General features: G+C 37.5%; 1 protein-coding gene across 4 annotated transcripts in view; it reads left to right on the top strand.

Annotated features, from left to right (window-relative positions):
* NETO2 (neuropilin and tolloid like 2) overlaps positions 1-27147 on the top strand; it is a 71878-nt gene that overhangs the window by 20696 nt on the left and 24035 nt on the right. For all 4 annotated transcript variants that reach the window (XM_067717896.1, XM_067717897.1, XM_067717899.1 and 1 more), the window contains exon 7: positions 23024-23252. In XM_067717896.1, the coding sequence (XP_067573997.1) occupies positions 23024-23252 (229 nt within the window). The remainder of the gene's footprint in view (positions 1-23023; positions 23253-27147) is intronic.

Raw genomic sequence — 27147 nt, 5'->3', positions numbered from 1 at the left:
TTATTTTGGTTCATGCAGATACTTATTATTTACACTGACGTTACAACTTCTTAAAAATTTTATTTCAGTCACATTATTGAACACCTAGCATCTCAGCATTGTTATAGTTAAATAAACTACAACATAAACTTCAGGAATGTCACGCATACATTAATATTCTTATTTTAAGATTCTTAAAATCTGTGTGTTCCTATTTGGAGAGTATAGGTATTGATCAGTGTGATCATAGATTCATAAACACCTCTATGAGGAGGTAAAATAGGCCATAGACGTTAAAGTTAAGTAGCATCTTAGTTCTGTTCTTACCATGCTGTCCTCTGCTAATCATATAGAGTTTTTATTGGAAAGTACCACAGGGAAGGATGTTTTTAAATAACTCTGACAGGTTGAGACTGGTTGCTGACTACTTCTGCTTTTTGCTTTTAGTTTGTACTTCTAGGAATAGTAACAGTTAAAATTATATTTATTGTTTATATATGTAAACAGAAAAGAAAGCGTAGGAGAATTTAAAGAATTAAGAAAATCAAATTTAAAGTTTCTGGTAATATGATGGATGAGATAACCTGAAAACCTACCTATTACAAAACACTTAGAAACATTGGATAAAATATAACAGATATCCTTTTAAAACCATAGATAAGCTCCAAAAAAGAAGATAATTCTTATGAACTAGAATGAAAGAGCTATAAATCAGAGCAGTAAACTGAAATCGATGGTACAAATGCCCCTTGCTGATTTCAGTAACCTATGACTACTCAAGGGTAGATACTGCAGGAGCTTGGCATCACCCACACTGAGACAAATAAAAGGCCTAGGGTTCGTGTGGCCTTTGAGAGGACTGCCACATGAAGCTGGAACCCTCAAAGGGAGATTATTGCCATGAAATGGTAGATTAGAAAAACTCTTCCACTAGCGCAAATTGGTAAAAAAGAAGCTTATCCTGGGCTCAGTCTTTAAGATGCGGGTGAGGCTGAGGTCTCCCCTAACCGTTTATACCTATATCTTTATTACAGCTTGGGATGTGAATTCACATTCCATGCTCAGCCCAGGAACCACTTAGCCCCAAAATGAACAAAATGGTCCTGGGCTTATTAAACCTTTTGAGGCACCTGAAAAGATAAATACAAAATAACCATGTAGGCTACAGGATTGCTATAGCTAAAACACTGCTGAAGTAAGCTTACAACCTAAAATTAGAAAACATAGGTGAACAACCCACCATGAGTGAGTTAACAGGCATAACAGCAGAAGTTTCTTAGATCCCCAAGAACTGAAGTCTTAAATATCCTACATTAGTAATCAAAAGAATGAGAAAGAAAAGTATCAAGTATGCTTTAAAAATAACCAAATGGAACTTACTCAAGTAAAAATTATAGTATTGAAAGACAGATTTGAGAAAATTACCCAGAAAGTAGTTTGAGGATGGGAGACAGTGGCAATTTATTAAGAAACTTGGAAGAAATGACAATAGAATTATGTTTTCAAAGTGCTAAGGAAAAAAAATTAACTGGCAATCTAAAATTTGAAAATTCCATGTCCAACTAATCTGTCTTTCAAGAATGAGGGCAAGGGTTCAAAATGGCGGAGTAAAAGGACGTGCTGTCACTTCCTCTTTTGAGAGCACCAGAATCACAACTAACTGCTGAACAGTCATCAACAGGAAGACACTGGAACTCACCAAAAAAGATACCCCACATCCAAAGACAAAGGAGAAGCTGCACTGAGATGGTCCGAGGGGCGCAATCACAATAAAATCAAATCCCATAACTGCTGGGTGGGTGACTCAGAAACTGGAGAACACTTACACCTCAGAAGTCCACCCACTGGAGTGAAGGTTCTGAGCCCCATGTCAGGCTTCCTAACCTGGGAGTCTGGCAATGGGAGAAGGAATTCCTAGAGAATCAGACTTTGAAGGCTAGCACGATTTGATTGCAGGACTTCAGCAGGACTGGGGGAAACAGAGACGCCACTCTTGGAGGGCACACACAAAGTAGTGTACACGTCGGGACCCAGGGGAAGGAGCAGTGACCCCATAAGAGACTGAACCACACCTACCTGCTAGTGTTGGAGGGTCTCCTGCAGAGACGGGGGGTAGCAGTGTCTCACAGTGACACAAGGACACTGGCAGCAGAAGTTCTGGGAAGTGTTCCATGGCGTAAGCCCTCCCAGAGTCCACCATTAGCCCCACCAAGGAGCCTGGGTAGGCTCCAGTGTTGGGTCGCCTCAGGCAAAACAACCAACAGGGAAGGAGCCCAGACCGAACCATCAGCAGACAAGTGGATTAAAGTTTTACTGAGCTCTGCCCACCAGAGCAACAGAGAGCTCTACCCACCACCAGTCGCTCCCAGCAGGAAACTTTCACAAGCCTCTTAGATAGCCTCATTCACCAGAGGGCAGATACCAGAAGCAAGAAGAACTACAATCCTGCAGCCTGTGGAACAAAAACCACATTCACAGAAAGATAGACAAGACGAAAAGGCAGAGGGCTATGTACCAGATGAAGGAACAAAATAAAACCCCAGAAAAACAACTAAATGAAGTGGAGATAGGCAACCTCCCAGAAAAAGAATTCAGAATAATGGTAGTGAAGATGATCCAGGACCTCGGAAAAAGAATGGAGGCAGAGATCGAGAAGATGCAATAAATGTTTAACAAAGACCTAGAAGAATTAAAGAAAAAACACCTAGAAGAGTTAAAGAACAAACCAACAGAGATGAACAGTACAATAACTGAAATGAAAAATACACTAGAAGGAATCAATACCAGAATAACTGAGGCAGAAGAACAGATAAGTGACCTGGAAGACAGAATGGTGGACTTCACTGCTGCAGGAGAAAATAAAGAAAAAAGAATGAAAAAAATGAAGACAGCCTAAGAGACCTCTGGGACAACATTAAATGCAACAACATTCACATCATAGGGGTCCAAGAAGGAGAAGAGAGAGAGAAAAGACCCGATAAAGTATTTGAAGAGATTATAGTTGAAAACTTCCCTAACATGAGAAGGGAAATAGCCATCCAAGTCCACGAAATGCAGAGAGTCCCAGGCAGGATAAACCCAAGGAGAAACGCCGAGACACATAGTAATCAAATTGGCAAAAATTAAAGACAAAGAAAAATTATTGAAAGCAAGGGAAAAACGACAAATAACATACAAGAGAACTCCCATAAGGTTAACAGCTGATTTCTCAGCAGAAACTCTACAAGCCAGAAGGGAGTAGCATGACATATTTAAAGCAATGAAAGGGAAGAACCTACAACCAAGATTACCCAGCAAGGATCTCATTCAGATTCGATGGAGAAATCAGAAGCTTTACAGACAAGCAAAAGCTAAGAGAATTCAGCACCACCAAACCAGCTAAAGGAACATTTAAACAAATGCTAAAGGAACTTCTCTACATGGGAAACACAAGAGAAGAAAAGGACCTACAAAAACAAACCCATAACAAGAAAATGGTAATAGGAACATACATATCGATAATTACCTTAAACGTGAATGGATTAAATGATCCAACGAAAAGACACAGGCTCGCTGAATGGATACAAAAACAAGACCCATATATATGCTGTCTACAAGAGACCCACTTCAGACCAAGGGACACATACAGACTGAAAGTGAGTGGATGGAAAAAGATACTCCATGGAAATGGAAATCAAAAGAAAGCTGGAGTAGCAGTACTCATATCAGATAAAATAGACCTAAAAATAAAGAATGTTACAAGAGACAAGGAAGGACACTACATAATGATGAAGGGATCAATCCAAGAAGATATAAAAATTATAAATATATATGCACCCAACATAGGAGCACCACAATGCATAAGGCAGATGCTAACAACTATAAAACAGGAAATTGACAGTAACACAATAATACTAAAGGACTTTAACACCTCACTTACACCAATGGACAGATCATTGAAACAGAAAATTAATAAGGAAACCCAAGCTTTAAATGACACAATAGACCAGATAGATTTACTTGATATTTATAGGACTTTCCGTTCAAAAACAGCAGATTACACTTTCTTCTCAAGTTCAGATGGAACATTCTCCAGGAAAGATCACATCTTGCATCACAAATCAAGCCTCAGTAAATGTAAGAAAGTTGAAATCATATCAGTCATCTTTTCTGACCACAACACTGAGATTAGAAATCAGTTACAGGGGAAAAAAACTTTAAAAACACAAACACGTGGAGGCTAAACAATACGTTACTACATAACCAAGAGATCACTGAAGAAATCAAAGAGGAAATCAAAAAATACCTAGAGACAAATGACAATGAAAACATGACGATCCAAAGCCTATGGGATGCAACACAAGCAGTTCTAAGAGGGAAGTTTATAGCAATACAAGCCTATCTCAAGAAACAAGAAAAATCTCAAATCTAACCTTACACCTAAAGGAACCAGAGAAAGAAGAAGAAACAAAACCCAAAGTTAGTAGAAGGAAAGAAATCATAAAGATCAGAGCAGAAATAAATGAAATAGAAAAAAGGAAAACAATAAAACTAAAAGATCAATAAAACTAAAAGCTGGTTCTTTGAGAAGATAAACAAAATTGATAAAACATTAGCCAGACTCATCAAGAAAAAGAGGGAGAGGACTCAAATCAATAAAACTAGAAATGAAAAAGGAGAAGTTACAACAGACACCATCAAAATACAAAGCATCCTAAGAGACTACTACAAGCAACGCTATGCCAATAAAATGGACAACCTGGAAGAAATGGAAAAATGCTTAGAAACGTATAACCTTCCAAGACAGAACCAGGAAGAAATAGAAAATATGAACAGTCCAATCACAAGTAATGAAATTAAAACTGTGATTAAAAATCTCCCAACAAACAAAAGTCCAGGACCAGATGGCTTCACAGGTGAATTCTATCAAACATTTGGAGAAGAGCTAATACCCATCCTTCTCAAACTCATCCAAAAAATAGCAGAGGAAGGAACACTCCCAAACTCATTCTACGAGGCCACCATCACCCTGATACCAAAAGCAGAGAAAGATGTCACAAAGAAAGAAAACTACAGGCCGATATCACTGATGAACATAGATGCAAAAATCCTCAACAAAATACTAGCAAACAGAATCCAACATACACATTAAAAGGATCATATGCAATGATCAAGTGAGATTTATCCCAGGGATGCAAAGATTCTTCATTATACACAAATCAATCAGTGTGATACACCATATTAACAAATTGAAGAATAAGAACCATATGATCATCTCAAGAGATGCAGAAAAAGCTTTTGACAAAATTCAACACCCATTTATGATAAAAACTCTCCTGGAAGTGGGCATAGAGGGAACCTATCTCAACATAATAAAGCCCATATATGACAAACCTACAGCAAACCTCATTCTCAAGGGTGAAAAACTGAAAGCATTTCCTCTAAGATCACAAACAAGACAAGGATGTCCACTCTCGCCACTGTTATTCAACATAGTTTTGGAAGTCCTAGCTGTGGCAATCAGAGAAGAAAAACAAATAAAAGGAATACAAATTGGAGAAGTAAAACTGTCACTGTTTGCAGATGACATGATACTATACATAGAGAATCCTAAAGATGCCACCAGAAAAGTACTAGAGCTAATCAGTGAATTTGGTGAAACTACAAGGTACAAAATTAATGCACAGAAATATCTTGCATTCCTATACACTAATGATGAAAAATCTGAAAGAAATTAAAGAAATTCTCCCATTTACCATTGCAACAAAAAGAATAAAATACCTAGGAGTAAACCTACCTAGGGAGACAAAAGACCTGTATGCAGAAAACTATAATACACTGATGAAAGAAATTAAAGATGATACAAACAGATGGAGCGATGTGTACCATGTTCTTGGGTTGGAAGAATCAATATTGTGAAAATGAGTGTACTACCCAAAGCAATCTGCAGATTCAGTGCAATCCCTATCAAATTACCAATGGCATTTTTTACAGAACTAGAACAAAAAAATCTTAAAACATGTATGGAGACACAAAAGACCGCGAATAGCCACAGCAGTATTGAGGGAAAGAAATGAGCTGGAGGAATCAGACTCCCTGACTTCAGACTATACTACAAAGCTACAGTAATCAAGAGAGTATGGTACTGGCATAAAAACAGAAATATAGATCAATGGATCAGGATAGAAAGCCCAGAGATAAACCCACACACCTGTGGTCATCTGATCTATGACAAAGGATGCAAGGATATACAGTGGAGAAAAGACAGTCTCTTCAATAAGTGGTGCTGGGAATACTGGACAGCTACATGTAAAAGAATGAAATTAGAACACTCCCTAACACCATACACAAAAATAAACTCAAATGGATTAGAGAACTAAATGTAAGGCTGGAAACTATAAAGCTCTTAGAAGAAAATGTAGGAAGAACACTCTGACGTAAATCACAGCAAGATCTTTTTTTGACCCACCTCTTAGAGTAATGGAAATAAAAACAAAAATAAACATATGGAACCTAATGAAAGTTAAAAGCTTTTGCACAGCAAAGGAAACTACAAACAAGACGAAAAGACAACCCTCAGAATGGGAGAAAATATTTGCAAATGAATCAACGGACAAAGGATTAATCTCCAAAATATGTAAACAGCTCATGAAGCTCAATATTAAAAAAACAAACAAGACAATCAAAAAATGGGCAGAAGGCCTAAATAGACATTTCTCCAAAGAAGACATACAGATGGCAAAGAAGCACATGAAAAGCTGCTCAACATCACTAATTATTAGAGAAATGCAAATCAAAACTACAATGAGGTATCACCTCACACCAGTTAGAATGGACATCATCAGAAAATCTACAGACAACAAATGCTGGAGAGGGTGTGGAGAAAAGGGAACCCTCTTTCACTGTTGGTGGGAATATAAATTCATACAGCCACTATGGAGAACAGTTTGGAGGCTCCTTAAAGAACTAAAAATAGAATTACCATATGACCCAGCAATCCCACTACTGGGCATATACCCAGAGAAAACCATAATTCAAAAACACACATGCACCCTAATGTTCATTGCAGCACTATTTACAATAGCCAGGTTATGGAAGCAACCTAAATGCCCATCGACAGACGAATGGATCAAGAAGTTGTGGTACATATATACAATGGAATATTCCTCAGCCATAAAAAGGAACGAAATTGGGTCATTTGGAGAGATGTGGATGGATCTAGAGACTGTCATACAGAATGAAGTAAGGCAAAGAGAGAAAAACAAATGTCATATATTAACGCATATATGTGGAATCTAAAAAAATGGTACAGATGAACCGGTTTGCAGGGTAGAAATTGAGACACAGATGCAGAGAACAAAAGTATGGACACCAATGGTGGAAAGTGGGGTGGAGGGGGTGGTGTGATGAATTGGGAATTGGGATTGACATATATACACTAATATGTGTAAAATGGATGACTAAGAAGAACGTGCTGTGTAAAAAAATAAATTCAAATAAAATGAATAAAATAAAATTCAAAAAAAAAACAATTAAAATGCTTCAACAATGACAGTGTAACATTCAAAAGGTCATTTACATATATCCAGATATGTATCACAAAATTATGTTAAAATTTGAGGAGTTACGGTTCCCTCACAGAAAAGCATTAATACAGCCATAAAACATAATTTATTCCAAAATAAATGTTTCAAATGGTAAAATTGAAATAAAAACTGGAAACAGCGTGTGGATAAAAAAAAAAATGAGGGCAAAATTAAGGTATTTGGGGGCAAAAATAATAATTGGACCAGCTGCTATATGTAAAATCCAAGTAAATCCTGTTTCAGGTTAACTAAAGGAAATTTTGAAAATACACAAATAGGAATAAAATAGATACTAAAAGAGCTGATACAGCTATTAAAATTGAAATCAAGATCGTCACGAATTCACAAGGAGGATATATTTTAAATTTTATGTATTAATATAGCCTCAAAATGTACAAAACATGAATTGACAGTTTCTGAGGAAAACTGACAAATCCACAATTATAGCATGTAATTTTTTTTGCCTCTCAGTAATTAATCAAGCATGCAAAAAAAAAATGTCAAGGCTTAGAAGATTTAAACAACACAGTTTGCCTAATGGAACATGATATCTTGACTTGCAACATCCAGAGAATTTTCATTCTCTACAAGCATGCCTGAAACATTTATGGAAACTGATCCATACACTGAATGGAAAAAGGAAGTCTGCCGTACATACCAGTGCTTAGTATCATGCAGAGCATCCTCTGACAAAAATGCAATTAAATTAGGAACCAGCAACCAAACAATAACTTTAAGACCCCATATGTTGCTAGGAAAGTTGGGCAGCTGCTTGTAAATCAGTGACGTTAGAACACACCCTCACACCATACATACACACAAAAAAGCTCAAAATGGCTTAAAGACTTAAACATAAGACATGACTCCATGAAACTACTAGAAGACATCATAGGCAAAGCGTTGTGTGACATAAATCATATGAATGTGTTCTCAGGTCAGTCTCCCAAGGCAATAGAAATAAAAACAAAAATAAACAAATGGGACCTAATCAAACTTACAAGCTTTTGCACAGCAAAGGAAACCATAAACAAAATGAAAAGACAACCTACAGAATAGAAGAAAATCTGTGCAAACGAAGCAACTGACAAGGGCTTAATTTCCAAAACATACGAACAGCTCATACAACTCAACAAAAAAACAAGCAACCCAATTGAAAAATGGGCAGAACACATAAATAGACATTTCTCTAAAGAAAAAATACAGATGGCCAATAGGCATATGAAAAGATGCTCAACATTGCTAATTATTGGAGAAATGCCAAGCAAAACTACAATGAGGTACCACCTCACACTGGTCAGAATGGCCAACAAAAAGTCTACAAATAACAAAGGCTGAATAGGGTGTGGAGGAAATGGAACTCTCCTACACTGTTGGTGGGAATGTGAGTTGGTGCAGCCACTATGGAGAACAGTATGGAGATTCCTCAAAAAACTAAGAATTACCATATGATCCAGCAGCCCCACTCCTGGGCATATATCCAGGCAAAGCTGTAGTCTGAAAAGATACATGCATTCCTATGTTCATAGTAGCACTATTTACAATAGCGAAGACATGGAAATACCTAAATGTCAGTCGACAGATGAATGGTTAAAGAATATGTGGTACATATGTACAATGGACTACTACTCAGCCATAAAGAAGAATAGGATAATGCCATTTGCAGCAACATGAATGGAACTAGAGATTATCATACTAAGGGAAGTAAGTCAGAAAAAGACAAGTACCATATGGTATCACTTTTATGTGGAATCTAAAATATGACACAATAAACCTATCTACGAAACAGAAACACACTCACAGACATAGAGAAAGACTTGTGGTTGCCAAGGGGGAGGTAGGGTGGGGGAGGGATGGATTGGAAGTTTGGGATTAACAGATGCAAACTATTACATATAGAATGGATAAACAATAAGGTCCTACTCTATACCACAGGGAACTATATGCAATGTCCTGAGATAAACCATAATGGAAAAGAATATAGTTTTCTTTATTTTAATATTTTAGGTTTATTTAGATTTTCAATCTCTTTTTGAGTTTAAAGTTATTTTTCTAGAATATTGCTCATGCTTTCTGGTTCCACATTTATTGGTATAATATTTTACATGGTATTCTTTTACAGTTTTTAAAACCTCAATTCTATTTGCCATTTTAAATTTGGGCCTTTGCTCTTTTTTTTTATCAGTTTGCCAGAGGTTTGTTTTCAAGAACTGCTTTTTTAAAAAATCAACTCTTGTTTCTTTGCTTCCCATTTTCTCAATTTGTGCTTTTATTTCTTCTGCTTTCTTTGGATTTACCTTGTGATTCTTTTTGCAGCTCCTTGTATTGAATTCTTTGGTAATTAATTTTCAGATGTTCTTCTTTCTCTAACAGGTACTTAGGGCTATCAGTATGCTATGAAGTATTTCCTTAGATGTTTCATGAGTTTTGATATGTAGTGTCTTCATTGTTGTCGATCTCTAACTATTTTACAATTTAAAACCGTTTTAAATGTTTTATTTTTTATCTTTTTGTTTTTAACATCTTTTTGGACTATAATTGCTTTACAATGGTGTGTTAGTTTCTGCTGTATAACAAAGTGAATCAGCTATACATATACATATATCCCCATATCTCCTCCCTCTTGCATCTCCTTCCCACCCTCCCTATCCCACCCCTCTAGGTGGACACAAAGCATCGAGGTGATCTCCCCGTGCTATGCATCCGCTTCCCACTAGCTAGCTATTTTACATTCGGTAGTGTATATATGTCCATGCCACTCTCACTTCATCCCAGCTTACTCTCCCCCATCCCGTGTCCTCACATCCATTCTCTACTTCTGCGTCTTTATTCCTGTCCTGCCCCTAGGTTCTTCAGAACCACTGGAAAAGAATATTTTTAAATGTGTGTGTATGTCTATACACACATACACATATAACTGAATCACTTTGCTCTACAGCAGAAATTAACATTATAAATCAACTAAACTTCAACTTTAAAAAACCCATATGTTTAGAAATTTAATAATATACCACCTTGTAATTGATAGGTCACATAAAAAAATCAGGATGGAAATTTGTACACATTTATAAAAAACTTAACAATAGTGAAAATACTACATATCAAAACTTGTGGGATACTCCTAAAAGTACTTTAGGGAATTTATGATCATAAATGCATCTTTTAGGAGAAGAAAAAGATTTAAACTTAATGGCTAAAATTCAACTCAAGAAGCTAAAAGAATGACCAAAAAATCCAAAGAACGGGCAGTAATAAAAGAGCAGAAATAAGTGAATTTAAAAATTCACAAAAAGAGGGCTTCCCTGGTGGCGCAGTGGTTGAGAGTCTGCCTGCCGGTGCGGGGGACGTGGGTTCGTGCCCCAGGCTGGGAAGATCCCACATGCTGCAGAGCAGCTGGGCCCATGAGCCATGGCCGCTGAGCCTGCGCATCCAGAGCCTGTGCTCCGCAGTGGGAGAGGCTGCAACAGTGAGAGGCCCGTGTACCACAAAAAAAAAAAAAAATTCACAAAAAGAAAGAGTCAACAAAAGCTAAAGCTGGCCCTTTGTTTAAAAATAATAATAACAATGGACATACTTCTGGCAAGATTGACCTAGAAAAAAAAGACATAAATTATGTTAGAAGTGGAAAAGGTGGTAAATCAACTACAGCTGAGATTAGAAACCATTATAAGACAAACTATGAAGAAGACCTGCTGAACAAAAGAAAAAAAAAAAGCATTTCCTCAATAAATAAATTACAAAGGGAAAAAGAAAACCAGCAGGGGACCCTACAGATTAAAAAATGTAAGTCAAATGATTAAAAAATGTAAGTCGAGTGAGTGAGTTTGGACTCAAACAAACTAGAAAAGGGTGGGAACATTAAGAGACAATTAGAAGTCTGAACACTGGTATTTTATATTAGGAAATTATTCATTTGTTTGGTGTGATAATATGAGGTTATTTTTTAAAGTCGTCTTTAACAGTACATATGGAACTATTTACATGTGAAATGATATCTCTGGAATTTGTCTCAAAATAATACATGAGAGGCAGAAGTGGGGAGAGGTATAGATAAAGCTAAAGTTAGGGGATGGGAAATGGGTTTATGATACTCTTTTTTCTGCTTATGCATGTTTGAAATTTTCCATAATCAAAGTGCTTCAGACTTCTTTGTTAATACATTTGTAAACAGTCTAAGTGGACAATTTCCTGAAATATATAATGTATGTGTATATATATACAATTCATCAAAATTAAATCAAAGAAATAGAAAACCTAAATAAACTCTTACCAAATTGATGAAATTGATTTTGTACTTAAAGTATGTTAACAGAAAAACTAGCCAAATTAGATTTTACCAGATACTCAAGGAACATGTTATATAAACTGTTTTAGAAAACTGAAGAAGAAAGAACTTTCCCCAGCCTGTTTTATCAAAACTAAATAAATAGGATGAGAGAATTTTAAGCCAGAGAATTATAAAATGAAGGAGGGAAAAAAAAAGACCCAAAAGACTAAACATAAACAAACTAAACCTACCAAATATTTTTTAGAAATCATAACCAAAGATGGGCTTATCTTAAAAATTTTTGGACAGTTTAATATGAGAAAATCAAATGATGTAGTTTACCACATATGTAATTCCAACATAGGATGTATCTTCAGCATGATGAGGAATATCTACTGAAATCCTTAAAGCAAACGTCATAGTTGATGGTGAAACCTTAAAATCATTTTCTTTAGACTTATGTCTATTGCTAGTATTTTATTGGTGGTGGTCAATGCAACAAGATGAGAGAAAGAAAAAATGTTCATGAGCTAGAAAAATAAATTGGTTTTCTGTACAACAGCCAAAAGCAGTTTGAAAGTAAAACTTAAAAAAAAAAAAACTGAAAAGAACAAATCATAAGGTACCAGGAAGTAAATTTTTAAATTATATTGAAATACACAAAAGAAGGCCTACAGAAATGGGGGAAGAGAGAGACATGCACCATTTTCATGGATGGGAAGATGGAAATGTTTTTTGTTCCCTAATTAATCTATCAATTTAAAATTCCAGTCCAGATCCCAGCACGGCTTTCTGGGGAACTTGGCAAGCTAATTCTAAAATTCACAAAGAAGAGGAAAGGGTCCAGAAGAACCACGACAATTTTGAATAAAAACAAAGTGGAGTACTTACCCTTCGAGATAAAGTTGGGGTAGTTGGACAGAATGCATTTATCACTGGGGTATGCAAACTGATAAAACTGAGTAAGGTTTCTAAAAGTAGGACTACACACGTATGGAAGCTTGGTATATAATGTATAACATGCCAGATCAAAAGGAGACACTTGATAATTGATGTTACAACAGTTGACTATTGATGTGAGATCCCTGTCTTGCACTTGACATAAAATTCATTCCTAAATGTTAAAACTAAAACGTTTAGAAGAAAATACAGGAGTATAGTTCTAAATATAACCTTTGGTTAGGAAATGTTTTATTAAAAACAAGACACAGGGCTTCCCTGGTGGCGCAGTGGTTGAGAGTCCGCCTGCCGATGCAGGGGACATGGGTTCGTGCCCCGGTCCGGGAAGATCCCACATGCCGTGGAGCAGATGGGCCCATGAGCCATGGCCAGTAAGCCTGCACATCTGGAGCCTGTGCTCCGCAACGGGAGAGGCCACAACAGTGAGAGGCCCGTGTACTGCAAAAAAAAAAAAAAAAAACAAGACACAAAGTGTAAACCATAAAGATAAGATTTATCAATTATACTACATTAAAATAAATGACTTCCAGAACCAGCCAAGATAGAGTAAGCCCACTACAGCTTATTGCTCTTAACTTACTATAACTGAGAACTCTGGATAGAACACACAAAGCAACTGCATAAGGATTCTGAAAAGTAACCATTAGAAGATGGGTTTGGGAAGGAAGTAAAAACTTTAATAATCACCCCAAAAGGGTAAGAATCACAGTTTTTTTTCCTTCTCCTTTGTCTTTTGGGCTGGTTTGTGGAACTGAAAGCAGGTACAGACAGAAGAAAGCGCTCTAGCCAGAAGACTGAGAAAGGGGCCCTTACAAACTGAGGGCAGAGGGGCGTCCCTGGTTGGTTTTTTCCCCTTTACTAGCTCTGCCCAAGGTCAGCACCAGTCACAGCAGCTACAGCAGCAACTGAAACCCCATCTCCTTAACCAGTAGAACTTGGAAAAGGATATGGTGATGTCTGGAGAGTACGGAGGGAATCCCCATTATTTTTTTTTTCTCTTTGTTCTTAGTCACTCAGGACTCATAACAGGTTAAGAGACTAAAAACTCTGAGGAAAACTTATCTTTCTGGCCACCAGAGGAACTGAGAAGAGGAAACCGTGTTACCCAGAGAATGAGAAGTCTTGGAGAACAGGGAGGTAGAGACAGGTGCTAATTCTGGCTTCCTCCTGAGCTGCATATGCGTGGAACAGGCCCACAGAAGCATGGCAAAGGTGTTGAGGACCAAATTACATTATAAACACTATCCAAGTGCCTGAGTAGGGCATGTCCTGGGCAAGTCTACATAGCACAGCAAAGGCCTTCAAACTGAACCAACACTGGAACCCACACCCACAAAAAGAGGCAGTACATGCAGTCTGAACGTTTCTGGGTAGGTTGCCTGATAAAACAAGCAACAGAACTCAGCATTGTCCACAGATTTTTAAGAGGACCCAGAGTTTCAGTGTTATATCCAAAATGTGCAGGATATAATTTTAAAATTACTGGCAATATAAAGAACCAGGGAAATGTGATTAATTCTGAAAGGAGAAAGCAGCAGATCCCAACCCTAACAGGACTCAGATGAATTGTAGATTTTAAAGCAACAATATAACCATGTTCCATAAGGTAAAGATAAACATTCCTGAAATGAGTGAAAAGATAGATCTTTTTTTTCTTTTTCTTTTTGCGGTATGCGGGCCTCTCACTGCTGTGGCCTCTCCCATTGCGGAGCACAGGCTCCGGACGCGCAGGCTCAGCAGCCATGGCTCACAGGCTCAGCTGCTCCGCGGCATGTGGGATCCTCCCGGACCGGGGCACGAACCCGTGTCCCCTGCATCGGCAGGCGGACTCTAAACCACTGCGCCACCAGGGAAGCCTGAAAAGATAGATCTTAGCAGAGAAATAGAAACTATAAAAATGAACCAAGTGAAAATTTTAGAATGGAAAAAATATATCTTAAACTTCTAAAATATATTCACTGTATGGGCCAATAGGAGAGTGGAGATTATAGAGGAAAGTCAGTAAACTTGAAGGTGACTCAGTAGAAACTACCTAATTTGAAGTACTGAGAAAAAAAGATTGAAAACAAATTATACTAAAGCCTCAGGGACCTGTGGAACAGTTTCTAAAGGCCTAAAATTTATGTCACTTAAGTACCAGAAAGAGAAAAGTTTGTTGTAGAAAAAAAATTTGAAGAAATAACTGCAAAAAAATTGCTGAAAGACAAATTTACAGATTCAAGAAGCATAGCAAACACCAAACAGTATAAAAACAAACATAAAACAAAGCCTATTCATATCAAATCAAGCTACTTGAAACCTAAGATTGAAAGCTTTGAGCTGTGACACAGAAAAATGATGTATTTTGTATAAAGAAACAATTTGAATGACTATGGATTTCTCTTCAGAAATCATAAAAGCCAAGCATCAAAACCTTTAAGTGCTGAAAAAAGGAACTGTGAACTTAAGAATTTTTTTTTTTTTTTTTGCGGTACGCGGGCCTCTCACCGTGTGGCCTCTCCCGTGGCGGAGCACAGGCTCCAGACGTGCAGGCCCAGCGGCCATGGCTCACGGGCCCAGCCGCTCCGCGGCATGTGGGATCTTCCCGGACCGGGGCACGAACCCGTGTTCCCTGCATTGGCAGGCGGACTCTCAACCACTGCACCACCAGGGAAGCCCTGAACTTAAGAATTTTATATCCAGCAAAAATATCCTTTCAGGAATGAGGGCAAAGTAAGTACATACCCTAATGAAAACAAACAAAGAATTCATTGCCTGCAGACCTGCTATAAAAGAAATGCTAAAGGAAGTTCTTTAGATAAAAGAGAAATGGCACTAGAAAGAATCTTGGAATTTCATGAAAGGGTACAGAAATGGTAAATATCTGGATGAATATAAACCATTTTACCAACATCAGGAATAAAACAGAGGACCTCGCTGTAGACCCTCCAATAAAACAATGGACTTTTCTGTGCCCCAAAATCAGATGACTCAAACGAACTGGACAAATTCCTTAAAAACCACAAGCTGCCCAAACACATCTAAGAAGAAATATGTAACCTGAATGGCCATATATTTATGAAATAAATTGAATTCATAGTTAAAAACCTTCTTACAAAGAAAGCTCCTAAATGGATACACTGACAAATTACAACAAACATTTAAAGGGGAAATAATGCCAGTTCTTTGCAATCTCTTCCAGGAAGTACAAGGGGAGGAACACTTCTAAACTCAAGACAAGCATCACCCTGATACCACCGAACACATTATAAGGAAATTACTGATCAGTATTCCCCCTGTGAGGTTTTGCTCTGTAATAAGAAATATATATATATTTGGTCTTCATGCACATTTCTGGCTCAGAGCTCGCAAAACCCTTGGAATTTCCTGAGTGATAAGAGCAATGAGAGCATCTATTGTTACAATATTTGGTCTCTTGTCCCCAGTTCCTGAAAATGTTTCAGAGCCATAAAGTTGATATGGGTGTCTTGTTATTCATAACAAGCCCCTTTCAACCACAAGTGAGTTTATGTTAATGAGGTGACTTCTGGAAATCCCCAAGAGATGGAGGCTTTTTACCAGGGTAACAAATAATCTAGTAAGTAAACTGGTTTTCTGAGTCCTGTAAGCCACCTAGCAAATTAAAGGAACCCAAGAATGAGATCTTAGGAACGTCAGATTTATAGCCAGTCAGTCAGAATCATGTGACAACCTGGACTCGTGTTTGGCATCTGAAGTGGAGGCCAGTCCCCTGGGAGCCCTCAACCTTCAGAATCGGATGCTGTCTCTGGGTAGATGGTGTCATAATTGAATTGAATTGTAGGACACCCAGCTGATGTTTGAGAATTACTGGTGGTGTGGGGGGCAAAAAAGACCCACATGTTGGAATTGGTATCATAATTGTTATTCCAGAAAATAGTTGCAGGGGACTTCCCGGGTGGTCCAGTGGTTAAGACTTTGCTTCCCAATGCATGGGGTGCAGGTTTGATCCCTGGTCACGGAGCTAAGATCCCACGTGTCTTGCAGCCAAAAAAACAAAACATAAAGCAGAAGCAATATTGTAACAAATTCAATAAAGACTTTAAAAATGGTCCACGTCAAAAAAAATTTTTGATAAGAAAATAGATGCAAAAATCCTTCAAGTATTAGCCAGTCTAATCCAGCAATATATGAAAAGTATAATACACTTAAATAATCACAGCCAAGTGTGGTTTATCCCAGGAATGCAAGGCCAATTCAACATTTGAAAAATCAATGTAATTCATTATATAAATTAAGAAGGAAAGCTACATGATTATCTCAGTCTGTTAAAAACTCAACACCCAGGGGCTTCCCTGGTGGCGCAGTGGTTGAGAGTCCATCTGCTGATGCAGGGGACACGGGTTCATGCCCCAGTCCGAGAGGATCCCACATGCCATGGAGCAACTGGGCCCGTGAGCCGTGGCCGCTGAGCCTGCGCATCCGGAGCCTGTGCTCCGCAACGGGAGAGGCCGCAGCGGTTAGAGGCCTGCGTACTGCAAAAAAAAAAAAAAAAAAAATTTGACCTATACTTATATCTTAATATCTTATATAAAAACAAGTATATTGCAAAACTTTTAGAAGAAAACATAGGCAAAATCTCTGGGTTAGGGAAAGAGTTCTTAGGTATGACATCAAAGGAGAATCCATAAAAGAAAATCTTATAAATTGGACTTCATTAAAATTAAAGCTTTTTCTCTGTGAAGGACATTGTTGAGTGAAAAAAAAAGGCACTAAGAGAAAATATTTGTAAATCATTTGTCAAAAGACTTCTTTAACCCAGAACTCAAAACGCAACCATAAGAAAAGTACCCAGTTTAAAAATGGGCAGAAGGTTGGAACAGACAGCTCACCAAAGAAGATTTAGACATTTCAAAACTGCAAATTAAAACCACAATGGGATAGCTCTATACCTCTATTAAAATAAAAACAATACCAGATGCTGGGAACTATGTAGAGCAACTGAGAATCTAATAACATTCCTGGTAGGAATGCAAAATGATATAGCCACTTTGGAAAACAGCTTGATGGTTTCCTATAAAGTTACCATGTTTTTCAGCAGTCTCCTGACTGGGTACCCAGGAGAAGGAAAAATATGTTTACACACAAAGAACATGAATGTGAATGTTTATGGTAGCTTTATCCATAATGAACAAAAACTAGGAACAGTTTTAAGTGTTCCTCAGTTGTTAATAAGGTTTGGTACATCTATGTAGTGAAATGTATTCAGGAATAAAAAGAGACGAACTATTGGTGATGCAGTAGCATAGAAGAATCTCAAATGCATTGTGCTAATCAAAGAATCCAGACTCAGCATACTGTGATTTTATTTGTATAAAATTTTTACTTAGGACTTCCCTGGTGGTCCAGTGGTTAAGAATCTGCCTGCCAATGCAGGGGACATGGGTTTGATCCCTGGTCCGGGAAGATCCCACATGCCGCAGGGCAACTAAGCCTGTGTGCCACAACTACTGAGCCTGTGCTCTAGAGCCCACGAGCCACTACTGAGCCCACACGCCACAACTACTGAAGCCTGTGAACTCTGGGGCCCACAACAAGAGAAGCCCACGCATCGCAGCAAAGAGTAGCCCCTGCTCACTGCAACTAGAAAAAAGCCCATGTGCAGCAATGAAGACCCAGCACAGCCAAAAAAAAAAATTTTTATTTATATGGGAAAGGTGGAACGACAGCAAAAGGTCATTGGTTGCCAGGAAACAAGATTGAAGATGGATTTTGACTGCTGAGGAGCAGCAGGAGGGAATTTGGGGGGTGATGGAACTTCTTGATTGTGGTGGCTGTCGCTTGACTCTGCATTTGTCAGAGGATTTTATTATATATTACTTGAGACATGACTGAATGTCTTGTGACCAAGTGTCAGCAAGGATTGAGGAACTGAAATTCTCTTAACTTACTTTGGAAGAATAAATTGCTACAGCCACCTTGGAAAGTCATTTGGTATGCTCTGGTAAAGCTGAAAATTGTTATGTACTACAATACAGCAACCCTGCTTCTAGATAAATACCCATATACTCATCGTATGAGAGCATAACGAGAATACAAGAATGTTTACAGCAGTATTTAATATTTTAAAAAGTGGAAGCAAGCTAAATGTCCAAAAGGAAAAGGGATAGTGACTCATTTCTACAGTTGATCCAAGATTTTAAAATATACAAAAAAGTAAAATATACAAAAAATACTATATATTTTTATAGATACATAAATTTAAAAATCTAAAACTGTACCTAGGAATTATAAAAATTATACTTAGGATGGGATGTGTAGAAAAGATAATGGGAACATAGAAGGCTTTGGCTGTACAGTTGACACTTGAACAACACAGGGGATAGGGCTACCAACCTGCTTGCAGTTGAAATTCTGAGTATAACTTTATAGTCAGCCCTCTGTATCTGAGGTTCCGCATCCTCAGATTCAACCAACTACAGACTGTGTAGTACTGTAGTATATATTTATTGAATAAAATCCATATAAGTGGACCTGCACAGTTCAAACCCACGTTGTTCAAGGGTCAGTTGTACACAGAATTGAACTGCACAGGTTCACTTATATACTGATTTTTTTCAATAAATATTATAGTACTACACAATCTGCAGTTGGTTGGATCTATAGATGCAGAAGCACAAATACAGAGGGCTGACTATGGGACTTGAGCATCTGCAGATTTTGGTATCCAGATCAGGTCCTTTCTAGGACCAGTTCCCCATGGATACTGAGGGATGAATGTACAGAGGTGGGGGGGTTTGACCATATTTAATAGTTAAGTATTTAAATGCTTAAGTGAAGTTAATACTTTAGATCTTGCTCTTTCTTGAAATACTTAATGAAGAAATGATTCTATATTCGTAAATTTTTTAGGAATGTGACCTAGAATGTTGAATAGTGGAGAATGTTACTCTTTATTAATAAAAGTAAGTCGATTTTTTAAAGTTAACATAAAAAGTACTGTTCACAGTTGACATGGAAAGTGGATCAAGGGACTTCCCTGGTGGCGCAGTGGTTAAGAATCTGCCTGCCAGTGCAGGGGACATGGGTCGAGCCCTGGTCTGGGAAGATCCCACGTGCCACAGAGCAACTAAGCCCGTGTGCCACGACTACTGAGCCTGCGCTCTAGAGCCCACAAGCCACAATTACTGAGCCCGCATGCTCTAGGGCCCGTGAGCGACAACTGCTGAGCCTGTGTGCCACAACTACTGAAGCCCACACACCTAGAGCCTGTGCTCTGCAACAAGAGAAGCCACTGCAGTGAGAAGCCCTCGCACCGCAACGAAGAGTAGCCCCCTCTCACTGCAACTAGAGGATGCCCACGTGCCACAACGAAGACCCAGTGCAGCCAAAAATAAATAAATTTATTTTGTAAAAAGTGGGTCAAATTTTTAAAATTGTGTTAAATAAGAAAGTAAGCAGATGATTTTATTTGAGTACTTTAAAAGAAAAAATATGAAAGACCACCATAACCCTTGAGTACTCAAAATGGGGTAAAGTACTTCATGGGTGATGTTGAAGAAATATTCACTTATATATACAAAAGAAGTCATTGGTGTTGAGTATGTAAGTAGTGTTTTAGTCTGTTTTTATCAGTGGCCTTTCCATAAAAATAACAGCTTTCTGAGGATTTCATTGCATTTCTTTTGGGGCCTTTGGGGGCTCTAGTAAAAAGCGTTTTTTTCCCCACTAGAGTTACGAACCAATTGAGAACATGGAGATTCAGACTAGCCCCTTTATTACACTAAAGGCTAGGGGAAGCAACTTAGTGAGAGAATCAAACTAGACTTGCTTATTCCCTACCCACTAGATCCACCTCCTACCTCAGTCAAGACTGAACCGTCCCATCCAGGGAAAGTGCATCTGCAGAAGAGACCCACTTACCCAGGTCACTGTTTCTCGTACTCGCTGGTCCAGGGAAAGAGGGAAGGAAAAAGGGACCAAATTCCCCCCCATCCAAGTGACTCTCTCCACTTCCCTGGGGAGGGTATAGGAGTGGGTAAGAGGCCAAGAGTGCTTATGTTTACTAAAAGATCTCGTCTCCTGTAATTTAGGTGAGAGTAGAGTAGTTTGTGTCCCCCTCCACCCATTGCAATTTGTCAGCCTCATATTGTTAGAAATATTTTCTGAAGATCAGTTGAATTAAACTATTAACCAGTATTTAACTGTATTCACAATAGAAAAGAATGTCATTCTTGTCATATGACTTGCCTTAAAACCTTGACTTTTAAAAGTTATATATTTAAAGAGCATTTACTATGGCCTTATACAAGTACCATGTTTCTTCAGTTAAAAAAAAAAAAAAGTAAATACTTCAGACTTCCTGATTATTTTCTTGGTATTTAGCTCTACCAAACTAGGTTTTATAAACCTAGTCACTTTTTCATTAATTGCTGTCAGCAAGAATTGTACTGGATAGAATTAGCATGTGATACACTCATTAGAAGACCGTACAATCTAATGGAGAAGACAAATAATTACAGTAGTAGTGATACTGCCAGAGAACCATGGGCAGTATGTTTTGGTTATATGAATGAAGAAGAAAGTAATGAAAACAAATGATATATTTTAAGCAAACACATTGCTTCTGTGTTAAAATATATTTTTGGAGGTTTTATGAAATTTTGAAATGGAAATCCATTACTGGTGATTTTCCACCAGTCTCTTGAAAGTGGCTAATTGGTCATTTCAAATAAGCCAAAGTTACTAGTCAAAATTTAACTCTGAGCTGTATTTTTGAGTTTTTGTTCTTAGTTTTATGTCCTCAAGGTATTTTAAGGGGAAAAATATCTGACATTTTTGTTTTATGAAGCCCTTTAAAATAAAGAATGGGTGTGGCATCATACTACTACCTCCAGGATAGCAACCAGCAGGTGAATACCCACTAGATGTCTCCAAAGGCAATCAAAGAAGTCTTCATTCTTCATTCACTAAAATATTATTGTATTTAATTGTAGAGTTACCTATGAACAAGTAGAGCCAAAAGGTGAACTGTGTATGAGAGAGTATGTGTGTGTGTGTGTGCCTGCACACATAGAAGGCATCCCAGGGAATGGGAAGAACGTACAGTTTAAGAGTCAGAGCAACCTAGGTTCAAATCCTCGCCCTAAGTAACCTTGGGCAAGTTCCTTAATCCCTGTGAGCCTTAATTTCCTTCCAGCCCATAAAGAATAATACCTATTTCATTCTGTTCTTTTGGAGATTATGCTCAAGGTCTTTCTAAGCCTACAATCCAATGGAACTCTTCAAATAAGAATGGGTCAGGCACATTTTAAGAGTAACTTAGTGCCAGGTAGCAAGCTGCCTATAAAATTTGAGGAAGGGGGATACTAAGCAAAATAGAAAACTATAATAGTGCGTATTTTGAAACTCCAGTTTAAATCTCTCTGACTGAAAGTGTAGAAATTGTTAATTTATGGAGTAAAATCTTAAAACCACTTAAATGTGCAACAGTGAGATAGTGGGTAAATAAATGACAAGACATGGGAACGATTACAGTTATGAAGAGTATAGGTAAGTTTTGATGTGTTGCAGCAAAAGCAGGATGTGTGTATCTTACAATTAAACTTAGGTTTTGAAAATGTGAAGAGCAACTTCCCTGGTGGTGCAGTGGTTAAGAATCCACCTGCCAATGCAGGGGACATGGGTTCGATTCCTGGTGCGGGAAGATCCCACATGCCGCGGAGCAACTAAGCCCGTGCACCGCAACTGCTGAAGCCCGCACATCTAGAGCCCATGCTCCACGGCAAGAGAAGCCACCACAATGAGAAGCACGGGCCCTGCAACGAGAGTAGCCCCTGCTCGCCGCAACTAGAGAAAGCGCGCGCAGCAACGAAGACCCAACACAGCCAAAAATAAATAAAATAAATTTTTATTAGATGTGAAGAAAAAAAAGTTTATCACAATAATTGTTAGAGTAATAGAATTATGTTTCTTTTATTTTCCCAGTTTCTCAGTACCACGAGTTTGCTTTTATAACAAGGAAAACATGTAAGATAGTCATGGAGCAAAAAATTTCTCTTTACAGACACAACACAAACTAGGTTCCTTAATGCTTGGTTTCATTATTAAGACAACCAAAGAAACAGACCATTAGTCTTAGTTCTTTTACCTACTTAGGCATCATCCTTTTAGCTGTTGTTTTTCTGTCAGGTGTTATAACTCAATGCAGTTTTAACTTACATATTGATTGGATAATAGAACTAGAAAATTTAATGTATCTTTTTAAAAGCACTTTTTCTTTGTTTTCATGTTACAGATTTATTTGAGGTTCCTAGATTATCAGATGGAGCACTCAAATGAATGCAAGAGAAATTTCGTTGCAGTCTACGATGGGAGCAGTTCTATTGAAAATCTGAAGGCCAAGTTTTGCAGCACTGTGGCCAACGATGTAATGCTTAAAACAGGAGTTGGGGTGATACGGATGTGGGCTGATGAAGGTAGTCGGCTTAGCAGGTTCAGAATGCTCTTTACTTCCTTTGTGGAGCGTAAGTAAATAATTCCTATAGCATTGAGATCTTTTACTTAATCATTTATTCAGAATACAGTTACAGAGCATTTCCTTTAGACAAAGACTGCTAGTCACAGAATGTAGAAGTAACTAGGTCTTAGTATGTATTCTTAAGGAACTGACTGTCAGGCGTGAAAAAAGACATGGTAATGCATAAGTTGAAACACTACCTATTATAAAGATATAAACATATGATAGTGCAAAAAGTAGAGACCTCTCAAGATTTTCAAAATTAAAAATAATTATCAGTAGTATGAATTCAGCTTGGTGAATAATGTGAATCCACCAAACCATGTTCCCCAGAGATTTAGATTGACTGGTTTTTTTTTTAAACTTTTAAAGTAATTTTAAGCTTATAGAAAGTTGTAAAAATAGTAGAGTTCTCCTGTGCCCTTCACTCAGATTCCCTTAATGTTAACATCTTACAAAACCGTTGGAAAACTGAATATTAACACTGATGGAATATTATTAACCAATATAGAGATCTTACTGAGAAATCAGTAGTTTTCCCATTAATGTCCTTTTCTGATCCAAGATCCCACATTGCCTTTAATTGTCATGTCTCCTTTAGTCTCTTCCATTTGTGACACTTCGTCAGTCTTTAATGACCTGGATGCATTTGAAGAGCACTGACCAGCTACTTAGAATGCCCATTGATTTAGGTTTGTCCGATGTTCTCTCATGGATTCAATTGAGGTTATGCATTTCTGTCAAGAATACCATAGAAATCACATTCCACCTTTCTCAGTACATCATACCAGTGAGGTAGGGTACGTAATGTGGTTTGCCTTACACTAACTTGGATCACTTCCTTAAGGTACTGTCTGCCACATTTCTCCGCTATAAACAATAATTTTTCCTTTCTAATTAATAAGTTTCTTTGAGAGTATGCAAATATCCTTTTGCTCACTAATTTTAGCATCTGTTAATGATTTCTGCCTGTAATAGTTATTGCTGCAGTATTTACCTAATGGTGGTTTTCTGTTTCCATCATTCCTTCTACACTTAATTATAATTCTGTGAAGAAGAGCTGTTCTTTTTCCTTCATTGATTTATTCAGTTATTTGTGTCAGTATGAGCTCATTTTACTCTATTATTTTATATATAATATATATATGTTACTCTATAATAAAAGTTACTTTATTGCTCAGAGTCCCGGCTTTGGCCATTGGGAGCTCCTTCAGGTTGCCTCCTGTACGCTTTGGATAATAAGCCCATTATTTTTTTAAATCACTTCCTTACTTTCTGTTCCACAGGCTGAACCAGGCTCAACTTGTGTTTTCCTTGCCCAAGCCTTAGAACCAACCATGTTTCCAAAAAGCCCTTTCCTTCTCTTCTAGTGAGAAATCTGGCTCTAATTATCCATGGTATATTTATTTGTTCAATCCTAGGATACACATAAAGTAATTTTAGGATTGCTAACCCATATCCCTGTTAGAAATTTCCTAACAGAGTACACTATTTGTGTGCAGTTCTTTTTATCTTGAGCCATGCTGTCAAAATATGGTGTTCCATTTACTTAGGTTAGTTGTCTTCCTCTCTCCTTTGCGTGTGGTTCATCTGTAGTACACTTAGGTTCATTTGTGACTGTTGTGACTGTTTATATTTTGTTTTGTGTCCCCCCCACCTTCATCATGGTTACTTTAAATTGTTTTTATTTTCAGAGTACCTGGAATATTGCCATTATTCAAAGAGAGCTCTACAAAAAGATACACTCAAATATTGTACCTTTCTCACCTCTCCTGTGCCAGTCCCACCCCCAATTCTTTGCACTCCATTCCTACCAACTCTCTGCTGGTAACTAATCACATTAGTCCCTGGTGTATCCATCATGCATTTCTTTTTACACAAAAGAGCTGATACATGTGTATTTTCTCATAGCTTCTTTTTTCTTACATAACAAGCATATTATACTCTTTGCACTTTGCTTCTTTCACTTAACAGTATATCCTGGAAATCACTCCATATCAGTTCATAGAGATCATCTTTATTATTTACAACTCCATAGTTATTGGGTTGGCCAAAAAGTGCCTTTGGTTTTTAAGTAAAAATAAAAGACATATTTTTCATTTTCACCAAGAACTTTATTGAACAACATATTCATCCTTTTGTTCCACTACCTTCTGCCATTTTTCAGGCAACTTCATAATTCTATCTTCCCAAAATTTTTATCTTTTTGAGCAAAGAACTGTACCTGCTGCCTTTTACAGTCTTCCAGGGAATTGAAAGTTTTTCTATTAAGAGAATTTTGTAAAGACCTAAATAAATGGAAATCCGAAGGTGCAATGTCTGATGAATGCGGTGGATGAATCAGAACTTCCTAGCTAGGCTGTAACAGTTTTTGCCTGGTCATCAAAGAAACACGCGGCCTTGCATTATCATGATGGAAGATTATGCATTTTCTGTTGACTAATTCTGGATGCTTTTTCGTCGAGTGCTGCTTTCATTTGCTCTAATTGGGAGCAGTACTTGTTGGAATTAATCGTTTGGTTTTCTGGAAGAAGTTCATAATAGAGGACTCCCTTCCAATCCTACCATATACTCAACATCACCCTCTTTGGATGAAGACCAGCCTTTGCTGTGGTTGGTAGTGGTTCATTTCTCTTGCCCCACGATCTCTTCTGTTCCACATTATTGTACAGTATCCACTTTTCATCGCCCATCACAATTTGTTTTAAAAACGGAACGTTTTCATTACATTCAAGTACAGAATCACATGTGGAAATACAGTCAAGAAGGGTTTTTTCGCTTAGCTTATGTAGAACCCAAATGTCAGAGAAATTAATATAACCAGGCTGGTGCAAATGATTTTCAGTGCTTGATTTAGATATTTTGAATATGTTGGCTATCTCCCACGTTGTATAACATTGATTGTTCTCAATTAATCTCTCAATTTGATCACTACAACTGGTCTACCGACTGTGGAGCATCGTCCAGTGAGAAATCTCCAGCACAAAACTTCACAAACCGCTTTTGACATGTTTGATCAGTCACAGCACCTTCTCCATACACTGCACAAATCTTTTTTTGCGTTTCAGTTGCGTTTTTACATTTCTTGAAATAATAAAGCATAATATGCCAAAAATGTTGCTTTTTTTCTTTCATCTTCAATATTAAAATGGCTACACAAAAATTCACCAATTTTGTTAAGTCTTTTTTTAAATGCACACTGATATGACAGCTGTCACAATCTAACAAAATTGTTTCAAATGAAGTTAAAGACAACTAAGTGCTACTAGAGCCATCTTACAGAAAAAAATGAACCTTTTGGCCAACCCTGTAGTACATTGTATGTACATACTTTATTCAGTCTTTCAGTTTATGGGCATATGGGTTATTTACAGTATTTTGCAATTACAAGCATACTGTTACAATGAATAATGTTATGCATATGTATTTTCATATTCTTGGAGGTATATCCTCTGGATAGATTCCTAGAAGTGGGATTACTGATGTAAAAGGATGTAAATCTTTCATAGTTTGCCAAATACCCTTCCAGAATGGTTGTATATTTTTTAAAATTATGATAAAATGCACTCTCAGCCATTTTTAAGTGTACAATTCAGTGGCACTAAGTACATTCACAACATCATACAACCATCACTACTATCCATCTCTGGAACTTATGTAACATCCCAAATTGAAATTCCATACCCATTAAATAATAATTCCCATGCCCCTATTCCCCCACCCCCAGGTAACCTCTAGTCTGCTTTCTATCTCCATGAATTTCCCTATTCTGGGTACCTCATATAAATGGAATATTTGTCCTTTTGTATCTGACTTATTTTACTTAGCATAACGTTTCTAATAATTTCAGTCCTTTTCAAGGCTGAATAATATTCCATATGCGTATAATACCACATTTTTGT

The sequence above is a fragment of the Pseudorca crassidens genome, chromosome 20, assembly GCF_039906515.1.
Source record: "Pseudorca crassidens isolate mPseCra1 chromosome 20, mPseCra1.hap1, whole genome shotgun sequence".
NCBI lineage: Eukaryota > Metazoa > Chordata > Mammalia > Artiodactyla > Delphinidae > Pseudorca > Pseudorca crassidens.
This window is presented reverse-complemented; position numbering and strand designations above follow the sequence as displayed.